General features: G+C 48.3%; 1 protein-coding gene across 3 annotated transcripts in view; it reads right to left on the bottom strand.

The window, feature by feature from the left end:
- The window catches only part of LOC126474039 (solute carrier family 22 member 7-like), a 151,606-nt gene that overhangs the window by 22,746 nt on the left and 114,840 nt on the right, over window positions 1-14,020 (bottom strand). For all 3 annotated transcript variants that reach the window (XM_050101449.1, XM_050101451.1, XM_050101450.1), the window contains exon 6: window positions 324-545. In XM_050101449.1, the coding sequence (XP_049957406.1) occupies window positions 324-545 (222 nt within the window). The remainder of the gene's footprint in view (window positions 1-323; window positions 546-14,020) is intronic.

Raw genomic sequence — 14,020 nt, 5'->3', positions numbered from 1 at the left:
CTACGTTCAGTTTTGCTCAGCTGTTTGAAAATCAAATAACGTAGAGGTTTACCAGCACAGTCATTTCTTAATTTTTCTAAGGGCATGTTTCAATGTAAATAAAATGTTGACTGATATTGCAACTAAATGCTAACTCTTAAGAATGGATAATTCTGGGGATAAGTGGTGAAGCATCATTTATTGAGCAACCATTTTAATTACGTTATCAACAGGAACTATTTAATTATCTAACGAAGAATGAGAGTCTACATTTTAGGCGTATTGTAAGCTAATGATACTTAACACAGTACAAGCTAACAAATGTAAAATTTTGCTCCACTCACCTGCTCAGCACAAGTAAAACAGTATTTTTGAGGAGAGTCTTGTTGCTTATGATGGTTTTAATGCCCATGTTCTTTGATATTTGCTGAGAAAGAAACTCAATTTTCTTCTTGATGTCAGGGGACAAAGCTTTTCCGTTTGTGCGCGCTATACGTTCCACGACCTCGAAAGCCTCTTTCGTGCGCCCTTTATTTATCAGCCATCGCGGTGACTCAGGCAGATACCTTCAAAATAAGTAGCACAAAGTTATCGTAAGTTTCAAAAATTTCTATTTGTTACACTTTAGTAATCTGTGGGCGAAACCATCACGAGAAGTTCAAGTTACTTTAGATCCTATATTAACAAGTAAATAAATTAATTCAGTACTAAATATGCCATTGTGATCCTACAAGAAAGTATTTAATTTTGAGAGGGAAGCTTACCGGGCACTGTTGTCACATTCGAGGCGCCGTTGAATGAAATAATTGTAAACACTTCGCTCCTCCTTCTCACGATGCTCTACAGCTCGTACGAATTTTGAGAGATATCTGTGACGAATAGCCGACGCTAGCGTAATAAAACTCAAATTCTACGTACTGTGTAAACTGTGTAAACTGTGTCCTACTTTAATCAGTACTAGCTGTGCCCATCAGGCTTTGCAATGCCTCTTTTTCTTTCTAGGTAGTTGCATATTTAGCGCCCCTCCCTCCCCCCCCCTCCACCACTACCCCACACCCTAGGGATTGAACGTCATGGTGACTATCACCACTAGATCTGGCAAACACGAAAACTAAGGATTTTATGTTAATATTGGTCGTTATCGAATATTTTTACGTGTCACTTCTACTCAGTGCCATCCGCATTGCTAGGGGTTGTTTGGATGTATTGCCCCCACAATTCTTTTTATAAAAATTGTCACTTAGACACACAGAAGATTTGATTGAAGTTATTCCGGACGTTCCTCAATTAAGCTGCTACGTCTCTACCTTTCATCCTCACTCCTGCGGGTAGCAAGTGGTTGTTACTGCCACACTAACCTTCACCGGCGTTCGTGCAACGACTCACCGAAGATTCATCACAATGGGATGAGTAATACAGGAACGCATAGAAGATGAACAAACTGTTATTCATTCTGACGTGAAAACGTCTATACGCTCGTTACAGTGAGATTAGATCAGACTTGCTTGTGTGACAAAATACTGTTTAGATTTGATTCTCTAATAACTATGAGTAATAATGCGTAAAGAATGAGTGAGCCCCCAACAGACAGATAGTGTTTGTATGTGTTTGTCACGCAGTATTTGTCCTGCGTGTGATGTTACCGTGCCATTGAAGGTGCATGCGCGTCATTGTTAAGAACTAGCTTTCTGTAGAGTTATAAACCGTTGTAGAGTGGGAAAATATTCAAGCAAAATAGTAATTCTGATGTTACTATGAACAACTTGTGGAACACTATTAGCACACAGACAGAGGCAACAAAAATATGCCCCTTCATACAAGAGAAGATCGGTATTAAATAGAAAATTACAAAATAATGAAAAATGTCGTCTCATATGACTTGTAATTATGGTTGTAATTGTAGAAAGCACAAGTCAGAAGAAATCTTGCGTCGAAAGAAATCCAAAAAGCCTAAGAAGTCCAGTTCTGAGTTAATGCAATAGCTAAGGCAGTGTCAAGAAGGATACAACGAAACGGCGCAAAACTACGACATAGTTCGCCCATGGGGCACACAGTGGTCTGTGACTGTCTGAACCTCTACAGATCATCTATAGGCTTCATTGGAAGGCAATACAGAAAACAGTAATAATTTACAGGGAGATGTGAACGTGACAATCCCAGACAAGTATGCATCACGACCACGAAATATCGTAGTGTTGTCAACTGAAGTTATATGCGATTACCTTTTGATTTTTCTATTTTGTAAGCTTTATACTGCTATGTGTAGCCATTGTTTTAAAGAGATCATAAATAATTTCCATATTAATACGAAACGCTTGTTACGATTTCATCCCGACGTTTTCGCGAAAAAACTATGGCGCGAACCCGAACTGCACACAATTATTTTATTTACATATTAGCTGCAGTTCCTGTAGGTGGTACTCATTGGAGAAGTGGGATAACATAAGCGTTTAACATGAAAAACAATAGAACACTAGTAATTAATGCCCTAGGGATACAAATCTTGAATGTTAGCAGAACATAATGTAGAATACCTCTTCCACTCCTACGGTAACGAGTCAAGTGTACAACTTTGTCGTGCATCAAACTTTTCGGAGAGTGCTAGAGGGTTTCTGTTGTCACGAGTTATAGATAAAATGGAATAAAGGGGCCTGCAAATAGTCTATATCTGTTAAACAGCAAAAAATAAGCTAACGTGTTTAACGTGCTTATCTGACACAAGGGCCACTGCCAACATACTCATATGAAATACCAGAGGCCTGGTGTTTATCTCAGAGTATTCGCTCGGTCTTATGATCATGAACTGTACGCCACGACGTCCCCTCCCGTTGTCAGCTAATCTTAGAAGAATAAATTTTTTTCCCCAGAAATCGAACCTGCTGTCTTTAGAGTAGCATTAATTAAATTAATGTGCTGAATAACGTATCTATCATAATGTAAACTTAAAGCTAAGATCTTAACGTTGAACTCAATAACCAAGCGGGGTGAGAATGACGGTTATGATAACCAGTGGGGATAACATCGAATTATGAGTAAAATGTCTCAGCTACAAACATGCAACTTGGAGAATACAAATCCGATTGTAAAGTTCAGGAAATTCAGGCCAACATTTAGTCAGTCAAAAACAGTTGCTGTCTTCTAAAATTTATGTCTCTAGCATTGATCCACTGTATTTATTGCTTGATTGGGGAGAATAACTACTTTCGTTAAGGAGGTAAAGCCATTGTTTGTGTAACTTATTAGTGGACTTCAAAATGTGGTGTGTATACTTTTATGACGGCTTGATATGTGCTGGAGACACTTTCAGTGGGACGTCTGAATATCTGTGAAGGAATGGCAGCCCATTCCCTTCAAAAGTGGCAATCGATGATGCTGCCCATGTTCGACATTGGCGTCTGGAGCGAAGTCGATATTCTAACTTCTCCCAGAGGTGTTCCACTGAATTCAGGCCGGGACTCTTGGCTGGCCGCTCCATTTCTGGAATGTTATTATCTACACACTATTGCATGACAATGGTGCTTTATGACAGGATGGATTGTCATGGTGATACAGTCATTGTAAGGACATCCTCTACTATGCGCAGTACGCAGTTATCGATTTGTTAAGCACAATAAGGGGAGCACACTATAAGCACCAAGAACAACACCAAAACGTAACACCGCGTGCTCCGCGCTTCACAGTAGGCACAACGCATGAGGGCAGGTGATGCTCTCTAGGCATTTGCCAAATCAAAAGGCTTCCATCAGATTGCCGTAAGGAACAGCGTCATTCATCACTTCACGTCATTTGTTTCCAGCTATCTATTGGCCAGTGACATCGCCATTTGTACTACCTCAAGTGTCACTTAGCACTGACTGCTCGACCATTATGCAGGATTCTTTTTAACTCCCTACGCAGAGTCATGATGATAGCTGGACAGCCAGTAGCACTTTGGAACTCACTAGTGATTCGCTCCGCCAGTTTCATGCGATTTTCTACAACCACCCTCTCTGTCAGCAAATATGCTCTGCCTGGTATTGGTTTTGCGGTGGTTGTTCCTTCGATTTTCAGCTTCGCATTCACATCACCAATAGTCTACATGGACACTTTTGAAAGGTTGACAAATTCATGATGTACTTGATACATAACGTCCAATGACTAGTCGACATTCTAAATAACTGATCTGTCCTTACCGACCGGCTCTGAGGTCGCTGCTTCTCTTCTGACAACAAAAGGCTCCCCGCCACCTTTTATAATGGCGGATCCGCCTGTGGTGACATCTACTGGTCAACCCAGCATTACATAGGAGGTGTTCGCATACTTCTGATGGGATAGCGTACTTGGAGCAATCGGTGAAATTGGGTAAAAACCACAGCAAAGGCTACTTTGCCCACTGCCGAGTAACACATCTCTTAGACAAAAATTAAGGTGTGGTGGCATCACGCCCACGGTTTATGTCTCAGGACATGACTCGTAAAGACCCACTTTGAATGTGGAAGATGGTCATGGATGTCAGAAGTACGAGAGCTTCAGTTACTGACTGGACATCAGAGGGTTGGATCCCCTCATTCGAAGGCGTCCGATTGCAAAGCCTGGGCTACTCTCAGGTTGGAATCTCCGTCTTCGAAGTTTGTGTCTGTCTGTCTGTCTGTCCGTCTGCCCGTCTGCCCGCCGCTTACTGCTGTAGCTGTTCGTCCGTCCGTCCGTCCGCCTGCCTGCCTGCCTGCTCGCTGTCCGTCGCCGCCGCTACCGCTGCTGCCTGCAGTCCGTCCGTCCGTCTGTTCGGCGCCGCCAGCCGGTGCTCGCCGCCGCCGCCGCCAGCCGGTGCTCGCCGCCAGCCGGTTCTCGCCGCCGCCGCCGCCGCCGCCGCCGCCGTCTTCGTCTTCCTCCGTCCTCGTCTTCCTCCGTCTTTGTCTTCGTCTTCGTCTGTCCCCTGTTTGTGTCCTTTCCTTCTGTGCGTTATTGTCTCTCCCTGACGTCATGTCCACCACCACCGCTACCACCACCGCCATAGTTTACACTTCCCCTTCCGCCGCCTCCACCACTATAACGTGGTGTTCCCAGTCCCACCCCCCTCCTTCCATCCCACCTCTTCTCACTCTCCCTTCGCCCTCGCTCTTTGTCGCCCCCTCTCCAGCTTCTTCCTCCCGCTCCTCTCGATCTGATCCTTTCCCCCCACTCCCCCAGCCTGTCACTGCAACTCCGGCTAGGGTGGTGGCCCGTCGGGCCACTGTCCATGCTCAGCTCTCCCCGTCGCCTTCGCCATTACCGCCGCCACCGCCACCGTCATTGTCATCGTCACCGTCACCATCTCCGGCGCCGACTCCAGCCCCGGGACCTGCCACTCCCCGTCACATCCCTGTTGTTCCCATCCCCCACACCTCCTCCATCGCCGTCCAGCACCCTGTGGCACCCCTGCCACGTCCGCTCCGAAAAAGGCTCCGCCTCGTCCCCCTTCCCCCACCCCTGATGCCATGGATGTCTCCCCGCCTGTCCCTGCCCCCTCATCCTCATCCTCATCCTCTACCCCCTCCTCCTACCGCTACCTCCTCTCCCGTCCAGATCCCTCCCTCCTTGAAGCCCGGAACCTCACCCTCTTCCTTCGCCAGAATTGTCCTGGTGCCCCCATCTCTCTCCTCACTCCTCGCCGTGATTCGGTACTCATCTCCTCCCCCAGCCCTACCCTCCACACAGACCTGCTTTCCCGCACCCCTGTCACCCGCTTTAGCCCTCATGCCTCTCTCACCCCTGCTCCCTCGCCACCTCCCTCCCACCAACCCCAACCTCCATGTCGCCTGCCGACCCTCACCGCCGTGATCACTCGGCTCAGTCCAGTGATCACAGAGGAGGAGGTGTTGGCGGAGCTTCAGGCCCATCCCCATCTGGAGATGCGTGTGGTTCGCCGGATCCATAACGCTGCCGGCCCCACCCGCCTTATGCGGGTTTTTTCTGAGCACGCCCCCTCCATAGACCGTCTCCTGAAGGAGGGTGCCCTCCTTTTTAACCAGCGTTATAAGGTTGACCCCTCCCGTTCCCCTCCTCAATCCCTGCGCTGCCAGAGGTGTCTGCGCTATATCGCGCACCCCACAGCTGAGTGCTGCGAGGCCCCCACCTGCCCGCATTGTAAGCAAGCGCACTTCCTCAGGCAGTGCCCTAACCTCCAATCCCCTCCTTCCTGCAATACCTGCAATCTCCCCCATCCCACCTACTCCCAAAAGTGTAAAGCCCGACCCCCTCCGACCACTCCTGAACTCACTGTCCGTGTCTGTCCCCTGGACGCCCCCACCCCTCCTGGCAATTCCCTTCGTCCCCCCCCCCCCCCCCACCGCTGAGGACATCATCAGGTTCATCACCATCGTCCTTCAAAATGTTCATCCCTTTCAGCACCCCCACACCCTCCAGCAGATCTCCCTTGCCCCCGTTCCATATTCCAACTCAAGATGTACGCCACCTACTCCAACAACCAGTCCCATTTCACCTTCTCCCGTCTTGACACCCTCGTCTAAATCCCTGTCATGGCGCGACAGCAACGTATTCTTTTCAACAATATCTGCTCCCTCTCCGCCAACAAGAACCTCTTCCTGCACACCCTTGCCACCCACCGCGTGGATGCCTTCCTCCTCAATGAAACCTTCCTCCAACCCCACCACTCCATCCACACCTCACCCTATCTCCTCCACCACTCCGATAACCCCCTCCCAATTGCGCATGGCGGAGTTGCCATTGGTCACCACCGCCAGATCCCCGTTCGGCTCCAACCTCTCCTTCCCGACCCCACCAAACACCTGATCCTTAGTCTCTTCTTCCCCAGCCTTACCGTTACCTGCGCCACCATCTATGTCCGCCCTAACGCCCCTCTTCCCTTCCTCTCCTACATTGACCATACCTTCTCCTCCTACGTGATCACCGCCGACCTCAACATCCATAGTCGTTCCGCCGCCCAGTTACGGCGGTGGCATCGGTTCCTCTCCTCCCTTCAAGGCGACCTCATCCCCATCCCCCAGCTCACCCGTCCCGAATCCAACTCCACTCCTGATGTTATCCTCTCCTCCCCCAACCTCCTTGGCCGCATAACGGTGGATGTCCTGGAGCCTATTGGTAGCGACCATCTCCCTGTCCTCCTCACCATTTCAGACGGTCGTCGCCCTCGCCCCTACCCTCGTACTGACCCTCCTCCTAAGTATGTCCACGACTATTCCCGTGCCGACTGGAATGCCTACCGGGATACCCTTTCCACCCAGGTCGATAGCCACCCCTTCACCTACCAACCCCCTGACGATGTCACCCATGCTGCCTCCTTTCTCCAGCAGACCTTGTCTGAGGCCGTGGAGGCCCACGTCCCTACTGTCGCCATCCATCCCCACCGTCCTACCTTACCCCCACAGGCCGTTCTCCTCCTCTGTGAATCCCGTCGTCTCTACCGTGCCTTCCTCCGCACGCATGACCCGGACACACTACGACGCCACAGGCAACTCCAGCGACACATTCGTAATTTGCTCGCTGCTAAGAAACGCTGGGACTGGCGACAGACATGCACCCGTTTAAATGCTACCCTACCACTCAATTCGTCCAAGTTCTGGTCGGCCTTCCGTCGCCTTACTGGAACTAAACCCTCCCCCTATTATCCTCTTCTCCATGATGATCACCCTTTCCCTGACACCCTTAGTAAGGCCAATCACTTTGCCTCCTACCTCTCTGATGTGTTTTCCATCCCTGATGATCCCCAGTTCGATTACTCCCTCTTCCCGGATGTCCGCAATCGGACTGACTGAGGTCTCTCCCCTCGCTCCTGGTTTCCAGTACCTGGACAACATTGCACACATGGAACTCAATGCCCCAAATCACTACACAGGATCTCATCGCTACACTCGGCACAAAACGCAACACCGCTCCTGGTCACGATCGTGTCACCTACTGTCACCTTCGTGAAGCTCCTGTCTCTTTCCTCTCCACCCTGGCCAGGCTCTACAATGTAGTCCTGTCCACCGGTTAATACCCCGACCTGTGGAAAACCTCCCATATCCTCATGTTCATTAAACCAGGCAAACCGCCGTCCGCCGTCTCCTCCTACCATCCCATCAGCCTTACCTCGGTCTTCAGCAAGGTCCTGGAATCTATCCTCACCCGACGCCTCCATCAGCATCTCCGCCAGCACCGCCTCCTTCCCGTTACCCAGTGTGGCTTTCGGACGTCCTTCTCTTCCGACGACCTTCTCCTTCACATCTCCTTTCCGAACAGCTTAATTCCCGTCGCTCCGCAATCTTCCTCTCCCTGGACCTCGAACGTGCATATGACCGCGTATGGCATTCCGGTCTCCTCTTCAAGCTCCAAACTTTCGCCCTTCCCATTAACTACGTCCGTCTGATCGGCTCCTTTCTCTCCCGCCGTCCTTCCTATGTCACCATCCATAACACAGATTCCTACACCTTTTTCCCCTCTGCCGGTGTGCCCCAAGGCTCCGTCCTCTCCCCCCTTCTGTACCTTTTGTACACGGCGGACATGCCGCCGCCGTCAGCCCCCGTCCACCTTCTCCAGTTTGCCGATGACACCGCCTTCCTTGCCCTTGCCCCCACCCTACAGCGCTCCCAACATCTTCTCCAATCCCATCTTGACCGGTTCACCGCTTGGTGCAACCAGTGGTTGCTCAAGGTCAATCCCTCCAAAACCCAGGCGATCATTGTAGGCAAAACCACCCCTTCCTTCCGCCTCCTTAATTTCTATCTCACCATCTATGGCCGTCCTATCGCCCTCACTCCCACCCTTAAGTACCTTGGCGTCACCCTCGACCGTCGCCTCTCCTGGACTCCCCACCTCCGGTCAATCCAAGCCAAGGCACGCTCCCGCCTCAGTCTCCTCAAGCTCCTCTCTGGCCGTACGTGGGGTCTGGACCCCTCCACCATCCTCCACACCTATAAGTCCCTCATCTGCCCTATCCTTTGTTATGCCCATCCGGCTTGGATCTCCGCCCCCCCTATCTTTTATAAATCCCTCCAAATCCTTGAACGTCATGCTCTCCGCCTCGCCTATCGCATCCGTCTCCCCTCCCCCACGCGGATCCTGTACAATCTCATCCCCTTCCCCCACCTCCTCCTTTTCCTTGAAAGGATACGGATCCTGTACACCTCCCGCAAACTCGATCCTCCTCACCCTCTCGTCTCCCCGATCCTCTCCCACCCCTGCCCGCTGCCGCGCCTGTATTCACACGTCCCACCCGGTCTCCACCTCTCCACCCTCCTTACCCTCTCCCAAGGTGGCTTCCGCCAGCTCCCCCTCCCTGATGATGTCCTCCTCTCCTCCATCTACCCCTCCTATCAACTTGACCCTGCCCCACCCCCCACTTCTGGTGTCCTTTCCTTTGGGCACCCTCCCTCCCTTCTCTTCCCTTCCCTTCTCTTTCCTTTTCCCACGTCCCCTCCCTCCGCCCCTCTTCCCCTGGGTTTCCCCTCCCCCCTTCCTCCCTCCCCCCTTTCTCCCCTGCCCGTGGCATCTCTGCTCTCCCCTCTCGCTCTCCCACTCCCCTTCCTCCTCCTCCTCCTCCTCTCTTGGCAGGTCCCCGGACTCGCACACGCATAGTGAACTTTCGCGCGCCGGAGATCATCGACATCAGTATCTCGTGTGTGTGTGCTTCGTTTTGTGTTTCGTGCAGTTACGACTCCACTGTTCACATGTGCCATCGCTGTTCTCCGTGTTTTGTGCGCCGAGTCCACAAGTGTTAGTGTTTTTATCGTCCAACGTGAACGGCTGCATGTTTATTGTTTTTTTGGACCTCCATTTTTTGCCCGCCGTTTTTTTGTATTGTCTGTATCACCTCTCTGTCATGTTATTGTTCCACTTAACGCTGAAGAGCAGCGTAATGTGCTGCTGCCAGCCCGCCTGTATAGGTGATTAAAATTACAATAAAGGAAAAAAAAATTACTGACTGGAGCCGCTGATTCTCTTGAAAGTCGTGCTTACTGGCTGTGGTGTAAGACAACCTCGACATCAAGAAAATATTGCAACAGTATGCTGATAATAGAGTGAAGGAAGCAAACTGTCTTCTTAAGCATGACTGTTTTCGCAGCTGTTCTGAGACGAAACCGTACGTAATTTTGTTTGTGACGCCCAGAGACAAGGGGGGGGGGGGAAGGATGAGACAGCGAGGGAGAAGTGGGAAGAAGCTACACACTGTTGCTTCTGCTGAGCCAGAGATGGCTAAAGCCGCGTCCTACTGAGGGGCAGAAACGACCGACATCGCACCACTTTATTCCTGCTAGAAGTAGCAGGAGCAGGCAACATGGACGAGAAGCCCATGTATAAAAGCGACACACTAAAAGATGGCTACAAGAGCGTTTCTAAAAAATGGCCGCCATAAACAGTAGAATGTTGCAGCTCGAGAATAACGCATGGAAATTATCTTAAATTAGGAAAATAGGCGAGAAACGACCGCTGTGGATGACATTTGTAAAAGGAGTAATCTTCATGGAGAATTTAATCATTTACATCATCAACTACTGTGCGGCTGATCCCGGCGGAGGTTCGAGTACTCCCTTGGCCATGGGTGTGTGTGTTTGTCCTTAGGATAATTTAGGTTAATTAGTGTGTAAGCTTAGGGACTGATGAACTTAGCAGTTAAGTCCCACAAGATTTCACACACATTTGAACATTTTTTGAACATCATCAACTACTAAAATCACTAGTCACATTCTTCGAACAGAGGAGGACACGGACAGCTAAGCCCGACTATCTCGCCTGTGAGTGTAGGACATTCTTTCTTATTTAAACACGAACTTTCAACAGCTGATAATTACAAAAGAATGATTAACTGTTGCCTCGAGGTTTTTCTGGTAATGTTTGTTGGTAGTAACCTAAATTGACACAGCTACGGGGCTAGAAATCAGTCACTTTTCACATTTTATGTGATTCAACTAGAATCCTGTAGTGCATAGTGAGCTTTATGTACACAGTTTACACTGCTCATTAAAGTACATTTAAATACCTTGGCAAAGTACTTTCCCTTCAAGAGTAAACTTTTTTTTTTGTTAAATTGTCCCATACCCAGGAAATGAGCGTAGGAGTAACAGATGCTGAAATCCTGCATCGCCGCTCATCGGTACCAGAGAAGATGGTTTGCCGTTGCCTCCTGTGAAATGTCGAGTGTGTATAGTGTCGTCTGGGTGACTTTGGCGAGTGCTTGTACGATGTAGTGTTGAGTCTGTGTTGTCATGAATAAACAGAAGGGAGAGAGTGAAACCTGGTGCCGACACACCCACTCCTCCCGAAAACGAACAAGCGACCGCTGAGATTAACGTCCCCATCAACAGTTTACATGGCCTCACGTATCAGAAACCAGAATTTAATCCAAGACGTTGACCTTTTTATGTCTTGAATGTTGTGTAGTCTCAGTTAATTTTATCACTACCCGTACTGATGCTAATCTTGAAATATGCTAGACATTATTGGAACACATCTGTTCCACGATACTTAAAGTTCGATTTATTACTTTGCATGTAGTTGGTTTTCAATTGTTTGCAACTCTAAATTGTTAAACTTCTATTGTTTGGTTCGTCTTGCAAAAAAAAAAAAAATTAATGGTTCACCAAATGCGCTTGGTCACGACCGAATCCACCTTTCCAATCCCCATCCTTAGTAGCGGGCCTGTTAAACAATGATAAATGTTTTGGTAACCCTACAGGCCTTTTGCAGTCTAACATCAGTTAACTTCTTTCGGCCAGAAACTCTCTCTTTCCCTGTTTTGAGCTACTCTTTAGATCATCCTTCTTTCACCCGTTACGTAGTAGTTAATTTTGTTGTTACATTTATCGCTCATCACATTTCTGCTTCTCCTACTTCCTTTCGTTCTCCTCCTCTTTACCCTCAGACCATAGTGAGTGCTCACTAAAGTAGTTATTGCATGCAGTCTTCCTGCTTTTTTTCCTGATTTTTACTGAGAACAGCAATGCCATCAGCGAATCCATTCAGCCTGAGTTGTAGTCCCACTCTTGAACCTTTTCCTTATTTTCTTAATTGCTTCTTCGATGTACAGATTCAACACTAACGGCGAAAGACTACATCTCTGTCCCATAACCCTTCTTATCCGAGCTCTTTGATCCAGATGATGTATTCTTATTTTTTTCTCTTTTGGTTCTTCTACATATTGTATGTTACCTATGCTTCTGCATAGCTTGCACCTAGTTTAGTGAGAACTGCGAACACATTGTACCACTTTACACTGTCGCTCCTTTCCCGACGAAAACTGTGAAAGTTCTTGATGTTACGAAGTCTTGCTTCTATAATCAAGTGCAACGGCTGAACTGCCTGTCTGGTGAGTTTGTGTTTCGGAACGCACACTAATCGACACTGAAAAGATTCTCAATTTTCTTTTCCATTTCTTGATAGCAGCTTCGATGTGTCACCTGTTACTTGACTAAGGGAAAGGTATCACACTCCTTTGCTATCTTGGAGATTTTGTGAATAAAATTTTCTTCGAATTTCAGATGGTATGTCTCCAGTCTCTGCATGCTCCATGCTGTCTACGTCGATTGCCATTTCTTCTATCGTGTCATCTGACGCTTCCTCCCTCTCTTAAAGGCCGTCGATGTACTGATTCAGCTGCGTTTAGCAGCAAATTCACCTTGAAATATTAACGTTTTAATTTAGAAAAACTTGGTGTCCCCTGAACATGCTGAATGATGGAGGATATAATGAAGCAACCACAAATGAATCCAAACACAATGACTTTTTATGCAATGTCGTTTCAGAAAGCCTTGATGCATCGTTAGCTGGAACTCCCACTTAGGTGTAGATACAGATGTAGAAGCCTGAAGACCAGGATATTTTCTCTTGCTCTCACTACTGACATCTTTTCTCCACAGTACTGCGTGGAATGTCTGAAGCGCTCTAATCAGTGCCGATACTTATTCTTAATGCCTGTAGTGTTTGGTGCTGGATGTGTTGTGAGTATGTTGATGGTGGATAGAACGTCGTGGAATCCCCTGGCATACTCTGCACTGCTGCAAGAGCACTAAGGGAACTGACAGGTTTCACTCCACTAGAAAACGGGTGGAGAATCATAATCAGGGTACCATACATGAACAACGGTTCGGAAAATAACAAATTTAAATGAGCATTTGCTGGTGATTTGTTGCCAGAAACTGTTGCCTTTCTGCGTCGAAAAGATTTGAACTGGCAAGATACAAGCCAGCTACCACAGGCTGAGATATTGTTCACCTCATCCATCTCATCACGTTAGCGACCTCAGAAATCTGGGTGAGTAAGTATGTTCATACTCTTACGTCATATAAAGTATATGAGTTCACATGTTCAAAAGATACTTTGTCACGCAGATTCAAGTTTCGAGAATGCCCAAATTTGATTTTTCCCGAAATAGAAGTAAGTTATGGTTTTATTTTGGCATTTAAGGTTATACAAACACTGATGAACCAGAACATTATGATTACTGCTCACTGCGGGGTTGTATGCTGCCTGGTGGCGCCGTGGGCACGTACCGAAATAAGAGAAGTACACTACTGGCCATTAAAATTGCTACACCACGAGGATGACGTGCTACAGACGCGAAATTTAGCCGACAGGAAGAAGATGCTGTGATATGCAAATGATTAGCTTTTCAGAGCATTCATACAAGGTTGGTGCCGGTGGCGACACCTACAGCGTGCTGACATGAGGAAAGTTTCCAACCGATTTCTCATACACAAACAGCAGTTGACCGGCGTCGAATGGTGAAACATTGTTGTGATGCCTCGCGTGAGGAGGAGAAATGCGAACCATCACGTTTCCGACTTTGATAAAGGTCGGATTCTAGCCTATCGCGATTGCGGTTTATCGAATCGCGAGATTGCTGCTCGCGTTGGTCGAGATCCAATGACTGTTAGCAGAATATGGAATCGGTGGGTTCAGGAGGCTAATATGGAAGGCCGTGCTGGATCCCAACGTCCTCGTATCACTAGCATTCGAGATGACAGGCATCTTATCCGCATGGCTGTAACGGATCGTGCAGCCACGTCTCGATCCCTGAGTCAACAGATGGGGACGTTTGCAAGACAACAACCATCTGCACGAACAGTTC

The sequence above is a fragment of the Schistocerca serialis genome, chromosome 4, assembly GCF_023864345.2.
Source record: "Schistocerca serialis cubense isolate TAMUIC-IGC-003099 chromosome 4, iqSchSeri2.2, whole genome shotgun sequence".
NCBI lineage: Eukaryota > Metazoa > Arthropoda > Insecta > Orthoptera > Acrididae > Schistocerca > Schistocerca serialis.
The sequence above is the reverse complement of the archived record's forward strand: the minus strand, read 5'-3'. Positions and strand labels throughout refer to the sequence as shown.